This window comes from Argopecten irradians, chromosome 4 (assembly GCF_041381155.1).
Source record: "Argopecten irradians isolate NY chromosome 4, Ai_NY, whole genome shotgun sequence".
Lineage (NCBI taxonomy): Eukaryota > Metazoa > Mollusca > Bivalvia > Pectinida > Pectinidae > Argopecten > Argopecten irradians.
The window spans coordinates 5989772-6014516 of NC_091137.1; the positions used below are offsets into that span (position 1 = coordinate 5989772).

At 36.6% G+C, this 24745-nt stretch overlaps 3 protein-coding genes across 5 annotated transcripts in view; 1 reads left to right on the forward strand and 2 right to left on the reverse strand.

Moving 5' to 3' along the window:
• The first annotated feature begins 297 nt into the window (after window positions 1–297).
• On the forward strand, window positions 298–13329 carry LOC138320440 (uncharacterized). 2 transcript variants are annotated; one of them, XM_069263403.1, is made up of 5 exons: window positions 298–482; window positions 4581–5058; window positions 5520–5575; window positions 11967–12042; window positions 12444–13329. In XM_069263403.1, exons 1-5 carry the CDS (start codon window positions 416–418, stop codon window positions 12853–12855), a joined length of 1089 nt encoding a protein of 362 aa, XP_069119504.1. In that variant the 5' UTR covers window positions 298–415; the 3' UTR covers window positions 12856–13329. The 2 variants fall into 2 exon arrangements, with proteins under 2 accessions (XP_069119504.1, XP_069119505.1); XM_069263404.1 differs by having other exon boundaries at window positions 300–482; window positions 4593–5058.
• On the reverse strand, window positions 3406–4161 carry LOC138321992 (zonadhesin-like; the record flags this gene model as incomplete). Its single annotated transcript, XM_069266055.1, has 1 exon — window positions 3406–4161. A coding segment is annotated over one exon (756 nt), but the record flags the coding sequence as incomplete, so codon positions are not given.
• Window positions 13330–13484: 155 nt separating the features above from the next.
• Window positions 13485–24745, reverse strand: part of LOC138320439 (arylsulfatase B-like) — a 59827-nt gene continuing 48566 nt past the window's right edge. For both annotated transcript variants that reach the window (XM_069263401.1, XM_069263402.1), the window contains exons 7-11: window positions 23368–23463; window positions 22763–23006; window positions 21706–21857; window positions 21429–21437; window positions 13485–17354 (exon numbers count right to left, since the gene is read on the reverse strand). In XM_069263401.1, coding sequence (XP_069119502.1) covers window positions 17083–17354; window positions 21429–21437; window positions 21706–21857; window positions 22763–23006; window positions 23368–23463 — 773 coding nt within the window. In that variant the 3' untranslated portion in view covers window positions 13485–17082. The remainder of the gene's footprint in view (window positions 17355–21428; window positions 21438–21705; window positions 21858–22762; window positions 23007–23367; window positions 23464–24745) is intronic.

Consider the following 24745-nt stretch of genomic DNA (forward strand, 5'->3'; position numbering starts at 1 on the left):
GTTTTTTCGATTATTTTCTCAGAGATAAATTGTCAGAAAATTTTAACATGTGTAACAGAACATTTGGAAGGCAATGGATATTAATACACAATATGTTTACACTAAATTGTCACTACTGTGTATCACATTGATATGTAAAACATTGTAAATATCTACCAAACCTTTACATCACGAGAGAATACTTCCTAGATCAACATTGTATAACATGCATCTGTACATATATTACAATGACGTGTATATCAATATAAATATATTATTGTATCCACATCCCAATGTACAAACATGTACCGGGTGGATGAGATAACGATGTGTAGATAATAATGTCCTAGGGACCACGCCATATACGGTGTACACTGGGTCGATAGGTAGATATTTATTTTACTATATTCAGGATATTAAATTTAAACTTCAGAGGATGGAGGATGGGTATAAATACGTATCAATTCTACTCGTCTTTACTTTAACAACTGTAAATAAAGCAGGTAAGTAATAGTCTAGCTCATTTCGTCATTGTTATGTGTCTGTTTGTGATAAGTTTGTGTCTATGGATTGATAGATTTTGAATTGAAACTTTCTTAGAGCGAACAAATCAAGTTAAAACAATTTCGTGTTGAGACAAACTCTCTGTTAGTAGGACGCTAAAAAAGAACACGAAAGAGTAATAGTCGAGAATTTATTTAATATCAATTCACCCACCGTGTCAAACAGGTGATAGATGTCAACGCCTATATAATGAACACACGGGCGTCACAGCACAATGTAACAGCAGAACAGCATAGGACAAACACAATCATAGATACAATACCATCACACATACATGTACGACCTTCTATACCGTAGATACAATACCATCACACATACGACCTCGTACACCGTAGATACAATACCATCACAATACGACCTCGTATACCGTAGATACAATACCATCACAATACGACCTCGTATACCGTAGATACAATACCATCACAATACGACCTCGTATACCGTAGATACAATACCATCACACATACGACCTCGTATACCGTAGATACAATACCATCACAATACGACCTCGTATACCGTAGATACAATACCATCACACATACGACCTCGTATACCGTAGATACAATACCATCACACATACGACCTCGTACACCGTAGATACAATACCATCACAATACGACCTCGTACACCGTAGATACAATACCATCACAATACGACCTCGTACACCGTAGATACAATACCATCACACATACGACCTCGTATACCGTAGATACAATATCATCACAATACGACCTCGTATACCATAGATACAATACCATCACAACACGACGTGGTTTACCGTAGATACAATACCATCACAATACGACCTCGTATACCGTAGATACAATACCATCACAATACGACCTCGTATACCGTAGATACAATACCATCACATATACGACCTCGTATACCGTAGATACAATACCATCACAATACGACCTCGTACACCGTAGATACAATACCATCACAATACGACCTCGTACACCGTAGATACAATACCATCACACATACGACCTCGTATACCGTAGATACAATATCATCACAATACGACCTCGTATACCATAGATACAATACCATCACAACACGACGTGGTTTACCGTAGATACAATACCATCACAATACGACCTCGTATACCGTAGATACAATATCATCACACATACGACCTCGTATACCGTACATACAATACCATCACACATACGACCTCGTATACCGTAGATACAATACCATCACAATACGACCTCGTATACCGTAGATATAATACCATCACATATACGACCTCGTATACCGTAGATACAATACCATCAAACATACGACCTCGTATACCGTAGATAAAATACCATCACAATACAACCTCGTATACCGTAGATACAATACCATCACAATACGACCTCGTATACCGTAGATACAATACCATCAAACATACGACCTCGTATACCGTAGATAAAATACCATCACACATACGACCTCGTATACCGTAGATACAATATCATCACAATACGACCTCGTTTACCGTAAATACAATACCATCACACATACGACCTCGTATACCATAGATACAATACCATCACACATACGACCTCGTACACCGTAGATACAATACCACCACAATACGACCTCGTATACCGTAGATACAATACCATCACAACACGACCTCGTTTACCGTAGATACAATACCATCACACATGTATACGACCTCGTATACCGCAGATAAAATACCATCACACATACGACCTCGTATACCGTAGATACAATACCATCACACATACGACCTCGTATACCGTAGATACAATACCATCACATATACGACCTCGTATACCGTAGATACAATACCATCACACATACGACCTCGTATACCATAGATACAATACCATCACAATACGACCTCGTATACCGTAGATACAATACCATCACAATACGACCTCGTATACCGTAGATACAATACCATCACAATACGACCTCGTATACCGTAGATACAATACCATCACAATACGACCTCGTACACCGTAGATACAATACCATCACACATACGACCTCGTATACCATAGATACAATACCATCACAACACGACGTGGTTTACCGTAGATACAATACCATCACACATACGACCTCGTATACCATAGATACAATACCATCACAATACGACCTCGTATACCGTAGATACAATACCATCACAATACGACCTCGTATACCGTAGATACAATACCATCACAATACGACCTCGTACACCGTAGATACAATACCACCACACATACGACCTCGTATACCGTAGATACAATATCATCACAATACGACCTCGTATACCATAGATACAATACCATCACAACACGACGTGGTTTACCGTAGATACAATACCATCACGAATACATGAACGACCTCGTATACCGTAGATACAATACCATCACAATACGACCTCGTATACCGTAGATACAATACCATCACAATACGACCTCGTATACCGTAGATACAATACCATCACACATACGACCTCGTATACCGTAGATACAATACCATCACAATACGACCTCGTATACCGTAGATACAATACCATCACAATACGACCTCGTTTACCGTAGATACAATACCATCACATACACGACCTCGTATACCGTAGATACAATACCATCACAATACGACCTCGTATACCGTAGATACAATACCATCACAATACGACCTCGTATACCGTAGATACAATACCATCACAATACGACCTCGTATACCGTAGATACAATACCATCACAATACGTCCTCGTACACCGTAGATACAATACCATCACACATACGACCTCGTATACCGTAGATACAATACCATCACAATACGACCTCGTTTACCGTAGATACAATACCATCACATATACTGCCTGGCATACCATAGATACAATACCATCACACATACAACTTTGTATACCGTAGATACAATACCATCACAATATATGAGGATACCGTTTGAATGTATGAGGTTACCGTTTGAATATATGAGGATACAGTTTGAATATATGAGGGTACCGTTTGAATATATGAGGGTACCGTTTGAATGTATGAGGGTACCGTTTGAATGTATGAGGGTACCGTTTGAATATATGAGGGTACCGTTTGAATATATGAGGATACCGTTTGAATGTATGAGGGTACCGTTTGAATATATGAGGATACCGTTTGAATGTATGAGGTTACCGTTTGAATGAATGAGGGTACCGTTTGAATATATGAGGATACCGTTTGAATGTATGAGGTTACCGTTTGAATATATGAGGATACAGTTTGAATGTATGAGGGTACTGTTTGAATGTATGAGGGTACCGTTTGAATGTATGAGGTTACCATTTGAATGTATGAGGGTACCGTTTGAATGTATGAGGGTACCGTTTGAATGTATGAGGGTACCATTTGAATGTATGAGGGTACCGTTTGAATATATGAGGATACCGTTTGAATGTATGAGGGTACCGTTTGAATGTTTGAGGATACCGTTTGAATGTATGGGGGTACCATTTGAATATAAAATGGTACCGTTTGAATGTATGAGGGTACCATTTGAATGTATGAGGGCACCGTTTGAATATATGAGGGTACCGTTTGAATGTATGAGGGTACCGTTTGAATGTATGAGGGTACCGTTTGAATGTATGAGGGCACCGTTTGAATCAGTATGTAATGTAAAGTTTATCAACTCATTACAAATTTTACAATTACATGAAAAGTGCAAAATGCAATTATCTGAAATTGGCCTGAAATTGACCTAAATTTGACTTGACATTGATCTAATTGGATTTTTTTACCTCATTTCAGGTCATTATTCAGTAATTGCAACCTCCTTGCAGTTCAAATTATCGAGTATTGTTTTATATGTATGACCTGTATAAATCTTTTGATGTGCATAAATAGAAATAATGATTACATAAGCAGATGTTACTATAATATTATTGTCGGTATATGATTGAAATAACAGATTTGTGATAGCCAAGTGCCGGTTTAGTCATTTTGGCCTTGTCTAGAAATTCAATTGAAGTCTTGCTGGTGTAAGATTTTAAATACATTGAATGAAATACAAAATTCAACAGTTTTACTTTCAGCGTGTTCTACGACTAGAAATGACATCATCAGCGTGGACACGTTGGAGACATATGATTCAGTATCACCCGGATTGTACACAGACTCATCACAACTGTCGTCTCGTGAGGAACAAACAACACAATTAACAATCACCATGGTATCACGTACAACAGACAAACCCACGACAACAGCGACATCGACAACAATTCCCTCATCGTTATCACGTAACAGTTTAACATCAGTTGTACCTAGTTTTAAAAGTACTGCGATGACAACAGACACTCAGGTGTCAACAAAAGTGACCACAGTTCATACAGTGGAGAAGACAACATATACTAACCGTACTAGTACGGAGTCATTTACTTCTGTATCACAGTCATCTACGTCCTCGTCATTGACCGACACCCCATCGTCTACACCAGTCGCCACGTCAAGTACTATAACAACCAACATGGATATATCTACGGGAAATGTATCAACATCTAGGTGACGATTTACTTCAGATTCTTAAAACCTACAATTCCACCTATTTCTTTGGTATCCACAATGTATAAGATATTTTTTTTAATTTCAGCAATTTTAGAAAAGGTTACCATGCAGCCATTTACGATTAACATTCAATAAACGGATCGCGAGTATGACCTACCTTTAAATAACTTTCTCATACTAAAATGTCAATTGAAAGGGTGTTAAAACGAATCTTTGAGATTACTCTAATGGTATTTTCTACAACCAATTTTGAATGAATATGTCAAAATCTGCAGCCATTGGAAAACATTGATACAATTTCAGTTACAATGGGATAAGTCAGAAAATGTTTGATGAAGGCGGGATTGGAATGATATAATTAGAGTCTACAGAAACTAAGGAAGCCTAATCACTGTAGACAAATCACTAGAATATGTTTCACAGTGTAACCGTGAATATTATATATGTTCTGTTAACAGTCACACGATGTCGATCAAAGATTCAAAGCCAGATTCCTCCGGCCAACACATCGCAGGTAGGTACATTAAATAATACTATTGGTAACATCACCCTTCATTTTTATTTTATTTTTTTGTTTTTCTAAATACCTTCAATGCTTTTACCACGTCTTATGACATCTCAAATCAAAAGGAAAACTACCTCTGAAGCTTTTTTCCTCAAGCATAATACAGCTGTACACTTGCACATAAGGTACATGTACATATAAGTAGTTGTAAACAGAAGAACAGTCTTACCTCGGATGATATATTTATTAAGTGAAAAACCCTTGTTTTGAACCAGAAGTCAATGGGTATTTAAAGAAACCAATTGTTTCGAATTGTCTGCCAGTTTGGGGCCAAAAACCATGGGGCTTTTTTGTAAATTTTCAGGTATTTTTCTGTAGTTACCATGGTTGTCACATGCATGAAGAGTTGCAGAAAATGGACGAATCTGTGTCTTTTTTTCATATCGCAATTGCATTTGTTGTGCAAATTAATTAGATATATACTTGAGTATTATGTTTTTTTTATAATTTAATAACTATAAGTAGATTTCTAAGGCATTTGCTTTATTTTCATACATTGTCCAAATCTACTGTAGTGAGTCATCGTAAGACAACACATATGCTATTCACTACCCTTTTTGTGTTAATTTTAGGTATATTGGTAGGAGTTCTCTATTCTATCGCAGCTGTAAGACAACACATATACTATTCGCTACCCTGTTTATCATAGGTATATTGGTAGGAGTTATCTGTTCTATCGCAGCTGTAAGACAACACACATACTATTCGCTACCCTGTTTATCATAGGTATATTGGTAGGAGTTCTCTATTCTATCGCAGCTGTAAGACAACACATATACTATTCGCTACCCTGTTTATCATAGGTATATTGGTAGGAGTTTTCTATTCTATCGCAGCTGTAAGACAACACATATACTATTCGCTACCCTGTTTATCATAGGTATATTGGTAGGAGTTCTCTGTTCTATCGCAGCTGTAAGACAACACATATACTATTCACTACCCTGTTTACCATAGGTATATTGGTAGGAGTTCTCTATTCTATCGCAGCTGTAAGACAACACATATACTATTCGCTACCCTGTTTATCATAGGTATATTGGTAGGAGTTTTCTATTCTATCGCAGCTGTAAGACAACACATATACTATTCGCTACCCTGTTTATCATAGGTATATTGCTAGGAGTGTTCTATTCTATCTCAGCTGTAAGACAACACATATACTATTCGCTACCCTGTTTACCATAGGTATATTGCTAGGAGTTTTCTATTCTATCGCAGCTGTAAGACAACACATATACTATTCGCTATCATGTTTATCATAGGTATATTGGTAGAAGTTCTCTGTTCTATCGCAGCTGTTAACAACACATATACTATTCGCTACCCTGTTTATCATAGGTATATTGCTAGGAGTGTTCTATTCTATCTCAGCTGTAAGACAACACATATACTATTCGCTACCCTGTTTACCATAGGTATATTGGTAGGAGTTCTCTGTTCTATCGCAGCTGTAAGACAACACATATACTATTCGCTACCCTGTTTATCATAGGTATATTGCTAGGAGTTTTCTATTCTATCGCAGCTGTAAGACAACACATATACTATTCGCTACCCTGTTTATCATAGGTATATTGGTAGAAGTTCTCTGTTCTATCACAGCTGTAACAACACATATACTATTCGCTACCCTGTTTATCATAGGTATATTGGTAGGAGTTCTCTATTCTATCGCAGCTGTAAGACAACACATATACTATTCGCTACCCTGTTTTATATAGGTATATTGGTAGGAGTTCTCTGTTCTATCGCAGCTGTTAACAACACATATACTATTCGCTACCCTGTTTATCATAGGTATATTGGTAGGAGTTCTCTGTTCTATCGCAGCTGTAAGACAACACATATACTATTCGCTACCCTGTTTATCATAGGTATATTGGTAGGAGTTCTCTGTTCTATCGCAGCTGTAAGACAACACATATACTATTCGCTACCCTGTTTATCATAGGTATATTGGTAGGAGTTCTCTGTTCTATCGCAGCTGTAAGACAACACATATACTATTCGCTACCCTGTTTATCATAGGTATATTGGTAGGAGTTTTCTATTCTATCGCAGCTGTAAGACAACACATATACTATTCGCTACCCTGTTTATCATAGGTATATTGGTAGGAGTTCTCTGTTCTATCGCAGCTGTAAGACAACACATATACTATTCGCTACCCTGTTTATCATAGGTATATTGGTAGGAGTTCTCTTTCTATCGCAGCTGTAAGACAACACATATACTATTTACCGTTTATCATTTATGAGGATTCTTTCTATCAGCTGTAAGACAACACATATACTATTCGCTACCCTGTTTATCATAGGTATATTGGTAGGAGTTCTCTGTTCTATCGCAGCTGTAAGACAACACATATACTATTCGCTACCCTGTTTATCATAGGTATATTGGTAGGAGTTCTCTGTTCTATCGCAGCTGTAAGACAACACATATACTATTCCTACCCTGTTTATCATAGGTATATTGTAGGAGTTCTCTTTCTATCGCAGCTGTAAGACAACACATATATCTATTCGCTACCCTGTTTATCATAGGTATATTGGTAGGAGTTCTCTGTTCTATCGCAGCTGTAAGACAACACATATACTATTCGCTACCCTGTTTATCATAGGTATATTGGTAGGAGTTCTCTATTCTATCGCAGCTGTAAGACAACACATATACTATTCGCTACCCTGTTTATCATAGGTATATTGGTAGGAGTTTCTATCATGCCTGTGACAACAATATATCTATAAGAGCTGTAATGTAAACAACACATATACTATTCGCTACCCTGTTTATCATAGGTATATTGGTAGGAGTTCTCTGTTCTATCGCAGCTGTAAGACAACACATATACTATTCGCTACCCTGTTTATCATAGGTATATTGGTAGGAGTTATCTATTCTATCGCAGCTGTAAGACAACACATATACTATTCGCTACCCTGTTTATCATAGGTATATTGGTAGAAGTTCTCTGTTCTATCGCAGCTGTAAGACAACACATATACTATTCGCTACCCTGTTTATCATTTTATATTGGTAGGAGTTCTCTATTCTATCGCAGCTGTAAGACAACACATATACTATTCGCTACCCTGTTTATCATAGGTATATTGGTAGGAGTTCTCTGTTCTATCGCAGCTGTAAGACAACACATATACTATTCACTACCCTGTTTACCATAGGTATATTGGTAGGAGTTCTCTGTTCTATCGCAGCTGTAAGACAACACATATACTATTCGCTACCCTGTTTATCATAGGTATATTGGTAGGAGTTCTCTGTTCTATCGCAGCTGTTAACAACACATATACTATTCGCTACCCTGTTTATCATAGGTATATTGGTAGGAGTTCTCTGTTCTATCGCAGCTGTAAGACAACACATATACTATTCACTACCCTGTTTATCATAGGTATATTGGTAGGAGTTCTCTGTTCTATCGCAGCTGTAAGACAACACATATACTATTCGCTACCCTGTTTATCATAGGTATATTGCTAGGAGTTCTCTGTTCTATCGCAGCTGTTAACAACATATATACTATTCACTACCCTGTTTATCATAGGTATATTGGTAGGAGTTTTCTGTTCTATCGCAGCTGTAAGACTACACATATACTATTCGCTACCCTGTTTATCATAGGTATATTGGTAGGTGTTCTCTATTCTATCGCAGCTGTAAGACAACACATATACTATTCGCTACCCTGTTTATCATAGGTATATTGGTAGGAGTTCTCTGTTCTATCGCAGCTGTTAACAACACATATACTATTCGCTACCCTGTTTATCATAGGTATATTGGTAGGAGTTCTCTGTTCTATCGCAGCTGTTAACAACACATATACTATTCGCTACCCTGTTTATCATAGGTATATTGGTAGGAGTTCTCTGTTCTATCGCAGCTGTTAACAACACATATACTATTCGCTACCCTGTTTATCATAGGTATATTGGTAGGAGTTCTCTATTCTATCGCAGCTGTAAGACAACACATATACTATTCGCTACCCTGTTTATCATAGGTATATTGGTAGGAGTTCTCTGTTCTATCGCAGCTGTAAGACAACACATATATTATTCGCTACCCTGTTTATCATAGGTATATCGCTAGGAGTTTTCTATTCTATCGCAGCTGTAAGACAACACATATACTATTCGCTACCCTGTTTATCATCGGTATATTGGTAGGAGTTCTCTGTTCTATCAAAGCTGTAAGACAACACATATACTATTCGCTACCCTGTTTACCATAGGTATATTGGTAGGAGTTCTCTGTTCTATCGCAGCTGTAAGACAACACATATACTATTCGCTACCCTGTTTATCATAGGTATATTGGTAGGAGTTTTCTATTCTATCGCAGCTGTAAGACAACACATATACTTTTCGCTACCCTGTTTATCATAGGTATATTGGTAGAAGTTCTCTGTTCTATAGCAGCTGTAAGACAACACATATACTATTCGCTACCCTGTTTATCATTTTATATTGGTAGGAGTTCTCTATTCTATCTCAGCTGTAAGACAACACATATACTATTCGCTACCCTGTTTATCATAGGTATATTGGTAGGAGTTCTCTGTTCTATCGCAGCTGTAAGACAACACATATACTATTCACTACCCTGTTTACCATAGGTATATTGGTAGGAGTTCTCTGTTCTATCGCAGCTGTAAGACAACACATATACTATTCGCTACCCTGTTTATCATAGGTATATTGGTAGGAGTTCTTTGTTCTATCGCAGCTGTTAACAACACATATACTATTCGCTACCCTGTTTATCATAGGTATATTGGTAGGAGTTCTCTGTTCTATCGCAGCTGTAAGACAACACATATACTATTCGCTACCCTGTTTATCATAGGTATATTGCTAGGAGTTCTCTGTTCTATCGCAGCTGTTAACAACACATATACTATTCACTACCCTGTTTATCATAGGTATATTGGTAGGAGTTTTCTGTTCTATCGCAGCTGTAAGACAACACATATACTATTCGCTACCCTGTTTATCATAGGTATATTGCTAGGAGTTTTCTATTCTATCGCAGCTGTAAGACAACACATATACTATTCACTACCCTGTTTATCATAGGTATATTGGTAGGAGTTCTCTGTTTTATCGCAGCTGTAAGACAACACATATACTATTCGCTACCCTGTTTATCATAGGTATATTGGTAGGAGTTCTCTATTCTATCGCAGCTGTAAGACAACACATATACTATTCACTACCCTGTTTACCATAGGTATATTGGTAGGAGTTCTCTGTTCTATCGCAGCTGTAAGACAACACATATACTATTCACTACCCTGTTTATCATAGGTATATTGGTAGGAGTTCTCTGTTCTATCGCAGCTGTAAGACAACACATATACTATTCGCTACCCTGTTTATCATAGGTATATTGGTAGAAGTTCTCTGTTCTATCGCAGCTGTAAGACAACACATATACTATTCGCTACCCTGTTTATCATAGATATATTGGTAGGAGTTCTCTATTCTATCGCAGCTGTAAGACAACACATATACTATTCGCTACCCTGTTTATCATAGGTATATTGGTAGGAGTTCTCTGTTCTATCGCAGCTGTTTACAACACATATACTATTCGCTACCCTGTTTATCATAGGTATATTGGTAGGAGTTCTCTGTTCTATCGCAGCTGTTAACAACACATATACTATTCGCTACCCTGTTTATCATAGGTATATTGGTAGGAGTTCTCTGTTCTATCAAAGCTGTAAGACAACACATATACTATTCACTACCCTGTTTATCATAGGTATATTGGTAGGAGTTCTCTGTTCTATCGCAGCTGTAAGACAACACATATACTATTCGCTACCCTGTTTATCATAGGTATATTGGTAGGAGTTCTCTGTTCTATCGCAGCTGTAAGACAACACATATAATATTCACTACCCTGTTTATCATAGGTATATTGGTAGGAGTTCTCTGTTCTATCGCAGCTGTAAGACAACACATATACTATTCGCTACCCTGTTTATCATAGGTATATTGCTAGGAGTTTTCTATTCTATCGCAGCTGTAAGACAACACATATGCTATTCGCTACCTTGTTTATCATAGGTATATTGGTAGGAGTTCTGTGTTCTATCAAAGCTGTAAGACAACACATATACTATTCGCTACCCTGTTTATCATAGGTATATTGGTAGGAATTCTCTGTTCTATCGCAGCTGTTAACAACACATATACTATTCGCTACCCTGTTTACCATAGGTATATTGGTAGGAGTTATCTGTTCTATCGCAGCTGTAAGACAACACTTATACTATTCGCTACCCTTTTTCTGTTTATTTTAGGTATATTGGTAGGAGTTCTCTGTTCTATCGCAGCTATAGTGGTCGTGGTGGGATTTATATTTTACTTCAAACGGAGGTAGGTTCTATCTATTCATGTTAGGGTTGCGTCCCTTGGAACGGTACTGTAATGTATTACGTATAGGAATATATATGAATTGTAGGAAGAACACATGAATGAGTTTTGTCACAAACTAATGAACACTGCAGACTCTATATTATGATACATTGACATGCCGTGGGGTACAAAAACAAAACATGCCACATGTTTAATAGAAATCGTTGTCAATAAAATCCCAAGTAATGTCCTACTTATTTCGACTAATCAACTGTTGGCTTTCAATGATAATAATACCTGATCGTCCCAAGTTAGAGACGTGAAAAATCACATCATCCACTTTGATATAAATGTATTTTCGGTTTGATATTTCATTCATAAATAACCACTTCAGGTATCTTTCGTTTTTACTGTTATACCAGGCAGAAGAGAAATTCTGTAATTGAGAACGTGCATGTGAACTACGAAAGTGAGAAGTTTGAGGACATTACGGACGCGGACTACGATCCTATCAGCATTACTAACACCCACTATGAGAAGCTGGACTATCCTGACCGTGGTGAGAACCAATACACTATGATCGTTAGGGAGACAAGTGAGGACCATCAGGACAATCCTACAGAATCAGAGGACGACACCTCGTCCTATGTCCTGCCTAACGAGTTCGGAGTACCTCCACCACAACGTCTGTCGTCAAAGGAAAACGGAGTAAGCAGCCGATACGAAAACACCATGTTTTCTTTGGATTTAAAAGACGATTGCTTACCAATAAAGGATGACGATGATTATATACAGCTTTCTGAGGAAAATCTAAAAGATATCCGATTATCTTAAAAAAATAACAATTTAAAACGAATTAAAGATTCATATTAAGAAGTAATAACAACGGTTTGTTCTGGGTACATATAACACGGGATGCTGACAAACGTATATATGTAGAATACAAATTACTTCAAATAGTAAATATGGGACAAAGAAGGACAAGGTTACATGATATAAAATTAACTATAGAAAAAGGAAAGGCAAAAGGAACAAATATTTTAATAAAGTTGAACGCAATTTTACGATAAATTGCATATACTCGATTATCTTTAGGTAGATGTTTTTATTTTATTTCATTTTACAAAATAACCATTTGAATTGATGTCACAAACAATAAATCGATCGGTGCATAACATGGTATATCATAATTTCATCCAAAAAACATCATAAAATACCTAAGTATAAATTCTCTGTGTTATTGCATATCTTGTATGTTATTGTTTAGATATAGAGGGCACAATGATTTGAATAAAATAAAAGGAGGTGTTGGCGTCTTGTGTTCTGTAGAGGCGGTAATGAGAAGGCCACATCAATTTACTGAGGGGTTCAGAATCGATGGTCAGTATATATCATTATACACATTGATATTGAAATAACGTTTATTACTCAATTTCAATTCTTTTATTACACTCAGATACACTATTGTGTATAACAAGAGGTCATACATATATAATTCAATTTTAAAGCATGACAGGCAAAATTAGATGCATTATTTGTATAAAGATTCAAGCTTTTACAAACAAAATTCAGTGTGTCATAACATTTTTTTCCCAACAAATTGTTTCACCTTTAAAATTGGTAACATAGGAGATATTAATATACATGTATTGATTATAGTAATAATTGACTTATTCATATGTGTATATATATTAATACATTAGAACAATACATATATTTTAGATAATTTTGAGCTGTAATTAATACTATAACAAATTGCATAATTTCTGAACAAATAAGCATAAATTTGCATACATTTTTTTTTATGAAAAATGGAGAACAAGCCTTTCATTTTAATGTGATTAGGATGTCTTGTGTAGTAAGCAGGAATGTAATCCCCACGTAGCTGACTTACATTATAATCTGAACATAAAAACAAATAATGGAATTCATCACCAATACCGGTATTGCATAAATGACATATTCTATTGTTACGTTGAACTCCTATCCATCTTCCGGTTTCAACCAGAAATTTAATATTTGAAGTTCTGAATTTGCACATTGTTTTTCTGTCTTTTTCATTCAATCGTATTAAATAATTTTCAAGTCCAAAATGGTTTTTAAATATAGAGTAATAAGAACCTCTCGAAGAGTTTTCAATATCTTGGAACCACGACTGGATGAACTGATCCCTTAATTTCTGGGTAATAGTTGACTTCAGATACTTAATATCAGGTAAACAGCTTTTTTGATATATCCAAACAAAACTTAAACCAGAATTATCTAGAATTTCTTTAACGCACTTAAGCCATTTGAATTCAGTTTTCCCTGTTACATGGAGGGCATACATTAATTTATACATAGAGCTAGACAATTTCTTTTCATTTGAGATGAGAGAAAACCAAAACCTAAGTAAACTTAACTTAATATCGATTGAAATAGGGAATCTGCCAGTTTCTCCGTATATCATGAAATTTGTAGAATTTTTCTTCACACCAAGAATTCTTTTGCAATATTGTAGGTGGATTTTTTCCAACATATTTACTCGAATAAAATATACGAAACATGAAAATGATATCAACGTTTACACTTGAGCTGAACGATACATACCGGATTTTACCTCTGTGAATTGCCAGGTTCACTGTGTAATAACAACAACACATTTTTTATTTCATCATGACATTATATTTTCTCCCAGATTACATCATTTTCACGCGCTCGATTATCATTATCCACTCACAACCAAAATAACATTATTCCATAGAATGATTTAATGAATAATAAATTTTTTATCAACACACAAATCTGAATATAAATACAATTATAAACACACATCATTCAAGCAAACCATTTACTCCCTCAACAAACTTTTTATAAATCACCTTACTCCTAATGGAGCATTTATAATTAACATTTCCCTAACATAGAGAACCATACTTACTTTACTAATGCTATCTATCCTAACATAGAGAACCAAACTTACTTTACTTACGCTATCTACCCTAACATAGAGAACCAAACTTACTTTACTAATGTCATCTACCCTAACATAGAGAACCATAATTACTTTATGACATCTACCCTAACATAGAGAACCATACTTACTTTACTAATGACATCTACCCTAACATAGAGAACCATAATTACTTTATTTATGACATCTACCCTAACATAGAGAACCATACTTACTTTACTAATGACATCTACCCTAACATAGAGAACCATACTTACTTTACTTATGACATCTACCCTAACATAGAGAACCATACTTACTTTACTAATGACATCTACCCTAACATAGAGAACCATAATTACTTTATTTATGACATCTACCCTAACATAGAGAACCATACTTACTTTATTTATGACATCTACCCTAACATAGAGAACCATAATTACTTTATTTATGACATCTACCCTAACATAGAGAACCATACTTACTTTACTAATGACATCTACCCTAACTTAGAGAACCATACTTACTTTATTTATGACATCTACCCTAACATAGAGAACCATACTTACTTTATTTATGACATCTACCCTAACATAGAGAACCATACTTACTTTATTTATGACATCTACCCTAACATAAAGAACCATACTTACTTTATATATGACATCTACCCTAACATAGAGAACCATACCTACTTTATTTATGACATCTACCATAACATAGAGAACCATACTTACTTTACTAATGACATCTACCCTAAAATGAACATAGTTGATGAAAAGCAGTTAGTTGGAGAAGGTAGATTTTTAATGAAAGCACCTATCACTTCAAACTAAAAGTACATGATACTAACTGAATGAACGACATTTTCATTTATCAACAAAGGGGCATTCTAAATGAATAGCATTTTAAATACTCTTAAAGAGCTTCATTTACACTAAGATAGACAAACAATTTTCGTGATTGATATTCCGTATGCCTATTATAGAGTTGATGTCTATGTGGGATTTATTGTGACATCGTGTGTTTCCGGACATAAATACATATTTCAGATAAAACGACGCGAGTTTCCATCAAAAAATGATGACGTGACAATTCATACCTGCCTGCAAGGACGGAATTAAAACTCTGTCATATACAAAGAACAGTTAAAGGCACATTAATGAATAACATTTACATACATCAAGAGACCGCTTCAATAAACAAAATTAAATTTACTTTGGACACTATATAACAGATAGCCACTAGGCTTCCCATGGTACACATTTGTATGTATCAGGATCAATTCCTCTTTGCCCAATATGTCAGAGCGCTGTCATACATAACTGAAGATATAGTTGTTAAGATAATATCTTAAATAACAAACCCACTAAATAGATGCTTGACAATAACCAAAGTGGCTTGTTATTTGGTTTAGTGTGTTAGACCTCATTTCACTGTAATTGTCTGAAAGCACTGCTATAGCTCGTTGAGGCCATTGATTCATCACATTTACATGGCACTAATGAGTCAACAATTAAATACTGGACCAAATGGCTTTACCAAACCAACTCGTGGATTTCTACACAACATAAAATTGATCATAATCGCAAAAATATTTTATCTTTTTTTCCATCGTCTCTACGTAGAGTCAGATCATTAACTGAGTATTTCCCCAATTCATCACACCACTCACTCCTATTGTGATAAGGGAATTAACTAGAGCACCGACTTGTTGACAAATGACAATAACTTCCATTAGGTACCCATCTCTTGGTTGTATAAAACTTTAGGTGTTTAATTGTTAATATGACACAGACAGTTGCTTCACTAGTATGCCAATGTACATATATAATAGCTTACACGAACAGAACTATTTAGTGTACATTTACCTAATATTATGTTTAATAATTTGTAGTCGAGTGGTAGTCGATATTTTAGACGACGTACAATCTTGTATTCATTTCTCGTTTGTATCACGGACACAATTGCTAAAGATAAAGATAAATGGCCCATGAAATACGAGACTGTTTCCAACGAAGTCTATCCCAGCAAACCTATATATATAGCCCTGTGGTCAGCTATCTGGGACGAGTCCTGAATGGACCATTCAATGTAGTAATTAAAGAATATGCTACTTCACATGACTATAGCCACGGTCCCCAGTACCCGTTATGGAGTTTTGGGTCAGCACGCATGTCTACAGGGGGATATTTACATGGAACAGCGGTAGAATTGGCCTCGTGTAGTTTGTGCAGCATCATCATTGTAATCTTAGGGAGCTGTTCGTGTAAGTCCTCTTTCTCCTCAGGATCTTTGGCAATGTTAAATAGCCAAACATTTTTATCAGGCTTACTCGCGTCAATATCATATCGAGGCTGGTAAGGAGATCCAGGTGCTGGGATCCAGCTTCCGTTACCTATAACATAGTCATCATCAACATTAAACATCATCAGCATCAACATCATCGCCGTCATCATTATTATTATCATCGTCAATATCAATATCAAGTTCTTTTCCATTTGCTTCGCAACAACATGAAAGCATCGATGTAGTACTAGTCACAAATATCATTAATAAAAGTAAAACAAGTATCATTTAAGTAGAATATAGCGAATACGACAAAAGGATAAAGTGTTTCATAGACAGTCAGAATAACAAAGAATCAAAACAAAAAGTGTTTTCAATACACATAACCAGGTCATTTCATATGATATACCGGTTTCACATTTTGTAATGTCCTTTATTATATTATCGTTTCAAAACTGGGTCAATATTATTACACAGCATTACATCCCTCACACACGTATTGGAATTCGGAACAAACCTGTCTTTGAACCTGCGAACATTAATATATTTCTGTATCAATGAAAAAATATTTCAAATGCGTTACTGACATCCCCTTATACTTAATGACATCCACTTATACTTACTGACATCCCCTTATACTAACTGACATCCCCTTATACTAACTGACATCATCTTATACTTAATGACATCCCCTTATACTTACAGGCATTCCCGTATACTAACTGACATCCACTTATACTTACTGACATCCCCTTATACTTAATGACATCCACTTATACGTACTGACATCTCCTTATATGACATCCACTTATACGTACTGACATCTCCTTATACGTACTGACATAAACTTATACTAACTGACATCCACTAATACTTACTGACATCCACTTATACTAACTGACATCCACCAATACTTACTGGCATCCACTTATACTAACTGACATCCTCTTATACTTACTGACATCCTCTTATACTTACTGACATCCACTTATACTTACTGACATCCACTTATACTTACTGACATCCTCTTATACTTACTGACATCCTCTTATACTTACTGACATCCACTTATACTTACTGACATCCACTTATACTTACTGACATCCCCTTATACTTACTGACATCCTCTTATACTTACTGACATCCACTTATACTTACTGACATCCCCTTATACTTACTGACATCCCCTTATACTTACTGACATCCCCTTATACTAACTGACATCCCCTTATACTTACTGACATCCACTTATACTTACTGACATCCCCTTATACTTACTGACATCCCTTATACTATACTGACATCCCCTTATACTTACTGACATCCTCTTATACTTACTGACATCCCCTTATACTACTGACATCCCTTATACTTACTGACATCCCCTTATACTTACTGACATCCCTTATACTTACTGACATCCCTCTTATACTTACTGACATCCCTTATACTACGGCATTCCCTTATACTTACTGGTATCCCCTTATACTTACTGACATCCTCTTATACTTACTGACATCCTCTTATACTAACTGACATTCCCTCATACTAACTGACATTCCCTCATACTTACTGACATCCACTTATACTTACTGACATCCTCTTATACTTACTGACATCCCTCTTATACTTACTGACATCCTCTTATACTTACTGACATTCCCTCATACTAACTGACATCCCTTATACTTACTGACATCCACTTATACTTACTGACATCTCTTATACTTACTGACATCCCTATACTAACTGACATACTCCTCTTATACTTACTGACATCCCCTTATACTAACTGACATCCCCTTATACTTACTGAGGCATTCCCTTATACTTACTGACATCTCATTTTACTTACTGACATCCCTTATACTTACTGACATCCTCTTATACTTACTGACATCCTCTTATACTTACTGACATCCCTTATACTAACTGACATCCCCTTATACTTACTGACATCCCTTATACTTACTGACATCTCTTATACTTACTGACATCCCCTTATACTTACTGACATCCTCTTATACTAACTGACATCCCCTTATACTTACTGACATTCCCTATATACTGACAATACTTACTGACATCCCCTTATACTTACTGACATCCCTTATACTTACTGACATCTCCTTATACTTACTGACATCCACTTATACTTACTGACATCCCTCTTATACTAACTGACATCCTCTTATACTTACTGACATTCCCTTATACTTACTGACATCCCCTTATACTTACTGACATCCCCTTATACTTACTGACATCCCTTATTACTTACTGACATCCCCTTATACTTACTGACATCCTCTTATACTTACTGACATCCCCTTATACTTACTGACATTCCCTTATACTTACTGACATCCCCTTATACTTACTGACATCCCCTTATACTTACTGACATTCCCTCATACTAACTGACATCCCCTTATACTTACTGACATCCCCTTATACTTACTGACATCCCCTTATACTAACTGACATCCCCTTATACTTACTGACATCCCCTTATACTTACTGACATCCCCTTATACTTACTGACATCCCCTTTTACTTACTGACATCCCCTTTTTCTTACTGACATTCCCTCATACTAAATGACATCCCCTTATACTAACTGACATCGCCTTTTACTTACTGACATCCCCTTGTACTAACTGACATCTCCTTATACTTACTGACATCCCCTTATACTTACTGACATTCCCTCATACTAAATGACATCCCCTTATACTAACTGACATCCCTTTTGACACTTTACTAACTGACATCCCCTTATACTAACTGACATCCCCTCTAACACATCTCCTTATACTTACTGACATCCCCTTTATACTTACTGATATCCCCTTATACTTACTGATTCCCCTTTTACTTACTGACATCCCATTTTTCTTACTGACATCCTTTACTACTAACTGGCATCCCCTAATACTTACTGGCATTCCCTTATACTTACTGACATCCCCTTTTTCTTACTGACATCCACTTATACTAACTGGAATCCCCTTACACTAACTGACATCCCCTTATACTTACCGGCATCCCCTAATACTTACTGGAATCCCCTTTCACTCACTGACATATTTTTATACTTACTCACATCCCCTTATCCTCACTGGCATCACCTTATACTTCCTGACATCCACCAATATTAACTGGCATCCCCTAATACTTTCTGGCATCCCTTTATACTAACTGACATCGCCTTATACTTACTGACATCCCCTTTTACTTACTGACATCCCCTTATACTTACTGACATCCCCTTATACTAACTGACATCCACTTATACTTACTGACATCCCCTTATACTTAATGACATCCCCTTATACTTTCTGATATCCCCTTACTCTTACTGACATCCACTTATACTAACTGGCATCGCCTTATACTCACTGGCATCCCCTAATACTTATCGGCATCCCCTTATTCTTACTGACATTGCATTATACTTACTGACCTTCTCTTATACTAACTGACATCCCCTTATACTTACTGACATCCCCTTATACTTACTGACATCCCTTATACTAACTGACATCCCCTTATACTTACTGACATCCCCTTATACTTACTGACATTCCCTTATACTAACTGACATCCCCTTATACTTACTGACATCCCCTTATACTTACTGACATCCCCTTATACTTACTGACATCCCCTTATACTAACTGACATCCCCTTATACTAACTGACATCCCCTTATACTTACTGACATCCCCTTATACTAACTGACATCCCCTTATACTTACTGACATCCCCTTATACTTACTGACATCCCCTTATACTTACTGACATCCCCTTATACTAACTGACATTCCCTTATACTTACTGACATCCCCTTATACTTACTCAAATCTCATATACTTACTGACATCCTCTTATACTAACTGACATCCTCTTATACTTACTGGAATCCCCTTATACTTACTGATATCGCCTTATATTTACTAACATCGCCTTATATTAACTGACATCTACTTATACTTACTGACATCCACTTATACTAACTCACATCCCCTTATACTAACTGGCATACCCTTATACTAACTGGCATGCCCTTATACTTAGTGACACCCCTAATACTTACTGACATCCCCTTATACTTACTGACATTCGCGTCTGTAATAACAATTTACCTTATAAATCCATCATGTAGGTTTGTTTTTCTTACCTGAATAAGCTGAAAAATGAAAACAAAATACTTAATTAACCTAGTTCATAATCATGTGCATTAACTTTAACAACAGATGGATGAGGTTATCATCAACCAACCATTACCACCATAACATAGCATATGTCTAATGTTTAATTTTATATTTATTATTTATATTTTTAAGAATTATCTGTCTTTGCTGGTAGGCTTTGATTATGACGTCATATATATGAGAGCGTAACGTCATAATGTAGACGTGTACCAGACCTGGACAGGTTCGATGTCTGTAACATACCTGGTGTCCCAGTTACTATTTTCCAGTCTTTCCACCTCAGGGCAGCTCTGTAACGATTATCAAACGGACTGTCAGCCAGTCTTTCCCCAATGGGATCTGACAATGGGTCTATATTGTGTAATAGTGTATCCCTCGGACTCGCAGTACCATTGCTATAAATAGATATACTCATATTTAACACTTTCATATAGTATATTTCCTTGGCAATTACATTACTCATAGATATCTTCGAAGCCTGTCAAACGCAAACAAGAGTAATAAAACGATTTGAACATCACAATACTGAAATATTAAATGGAAATAGAAACAGGTGTTTAGAAAATATTCAATATGGGAGAAAGAAGTAACTCCAACCGTGTGGACAAATAAAATTGTCAAATTTTCAAGGCGATCTGCCCCTTTATCAAGACACACAAAACGAACACGATTACATAATATGACACGAACAGTAAAACTGGAAAATATTCAATGGCAATACACGACATTGAAATGGTGTAAAGCTACATTGTCCAACGCGAGTCGATGGTAACAAAAGATCTATTCATATTTTAAATACTTTCTCTAGCCTTTGTACCGGTCTATATTCTTAATCGTGTTAAATAATTTCGAATAAAGATTAATTGTTGTTTTATGCTGTATTGTTTGTCACTAATAGCCACATACCTCAAAAGCCTGTGATTGCATAAAGTGTTATCTAGTGACCAAGTGGTTACAGTATTCCGAATATTACCACTAGCCCGTTCCTTTGTGCTGCTATAAATCTTTACTTCTTAAACCTGAACGAGTTACGAGAATCATCAATGATGTTAGTGAGTGTGAACATCCTTTGTAATTAATCCTGAACATCTGTTGATACTCAGTTGTTGAAAACAATACATTTAACATAACAAGAGTAGTCGCTTGAACCTGCAACCCCGGACTTACTGGTCTGCCGCTCTACCGACAGAGCTAAAGGGAAGTTACCCCCTAATGTGAAACTAGAAGGTGACCATATCTCTATTTACAATTAATACCTGCTGGAAAAATAATGGTAAATATTTGTTATCTGATTGACTACCTGATAGTGTCCCACTGATCGAACCCGTCCAGTGGTTTTGTCCCGGTCAGAGAACCACCAGCGAGTCCGATCAAGGTCGGATACCAATCAGAGACGTGCATAAGCTCCTTGCTAATTCTGCCTTTGTTCTTCAATAGTTTTCCATGAACAAAACCAACGCCGCGCACTCCTCCTTCCCATAAAGAACTTTTCCAACCTCGTAAAGGCCAATTATTCCCTCCTAGATCTACTCTTCCTCCATTGTCTGAAATAGAGAAGCATTTTAGAGTGTGATGTTCGACCCAGTCGGCATCAGTTCTTTGTCTAAAGGTATGGCGCATTACATCATATACAACTCTTTTATATAATAACTATATATATACTTTTATGAAGCGAAATGTCTCCTCGATATAAGTGAAAATATCTAAACCGTAAGTATCAGTCATTAACGGAATGAAGTTATTTTTTTTCGGTTGGCAAATGTGATTTAAAATACAAAAGTAACAAAGCACAATACATTGATTGGTATTTAGTCGATGGAGTTGTTCCATTGAACACGTAAACGATATGTAGAATCTGAATCGATTGATTTGAGCATAAAATATATCCATTAAATATAATAATACCTGTTGAGAATACTAGTACGGTGTCGTCCCACATGCCTCTAGACCTTAGAGCTTCTGTGATATTCCCCACTGCTTCGTCCATCGCAGTCACCATACCTAACGCAACGTAAACAAAACGACGTTGGGTACTCTTATGTCTTTAATCTAATTCAAAAGTGAAACATCTTAACAAGGAATCAACTGTGATAGAACGGGTTTCTATCATTGTTGCATTTATTTCTACAGTATGTATATTTGTTATTGCACTCTTCTAAGTCTTCACTTCAGTGATCTGTTTATGTATCTTTGACCCAAATTCAGCGGAACACCGTGAGAACAGGTCTTATCTAGGGTGTGTTTGCTGTTTAGCAGTCACATTCATCAACCTAGTTGTCCTCATGATCACCCCGATGATGACCGCTGGCCGGACTACACGTGTGGTACACGTGGGAGGTGTTTATCAGTCAGTTGAGCCTTGTCTGTATTTAAGCGGAAGTTATATTTAGTGTGTAGGTGGGTTGTTGTAGCAACGGTTTAACCTAAATATGGTGCTCTGTCCGGACTTTGACCAATCAGTGGTCACTTTGGGGTACTGGGTTGATGTGTCGTTATAAAAGGGGCTGCTTCTAAGGAAGCTTTGGTCTTGACTAGGGAGAATGGGTTAGGGACAGAACCACGCCGTGCACTGTCAACAGTGCAACACTTGCGGGGTCTCTGAACTACCATTTGGGTTTATACTTAGAGCTACATGACTAACAAGGGTTTGTGTCGTTCTAGGGGATTGTCAGGGGCTTAGGGCTTAGACATCCATAGGAAACCTAGTTCGCACAGTGTAGTAGGGGATCGTCAGGGGCTTAGGGCTTAGACATCCATAGGAAACCTATTTACGCAGTTAGTTATGTCTCTTAGAGTTGGGAACATTTGGTAGGTCGGTTGTCTCCCGTTAGGTGTTGTTGGACTGTGTTTGGGAACACGTGGTCTTGTTGTTCTGTAGCTATATAGTTAGGGTTTCGCTTCATATAGGATAATTGTATACTTGTTTCTCTTACTGTAAGTTGTCTACATCAGGCACTATTGTAAATATATTCTTTGTCAATTCTGTATTACTTGTCTTTATATAATAAATAGTTATTTGTACCTGTATTTACCTAGTTAAGTTATTGGATTAGTATCTGTGCTTCCGCTACATCCTAGAGATCGAGCCTGTTGAGATACAGGCCTGTAACCTGTGGAGGAAACGGGATCCGGAGAGGATTTGTGACGACTGTGGACTCTGTTGTATACTAAAAATACTATACGATCACGATTTGGGACTTATACATATAACGGGAGCTACAGTCGGATCGCCCCTCCGGGTCTCTTGTGGAAAACCCTCCCTATTACACAACAAAGCAAGATG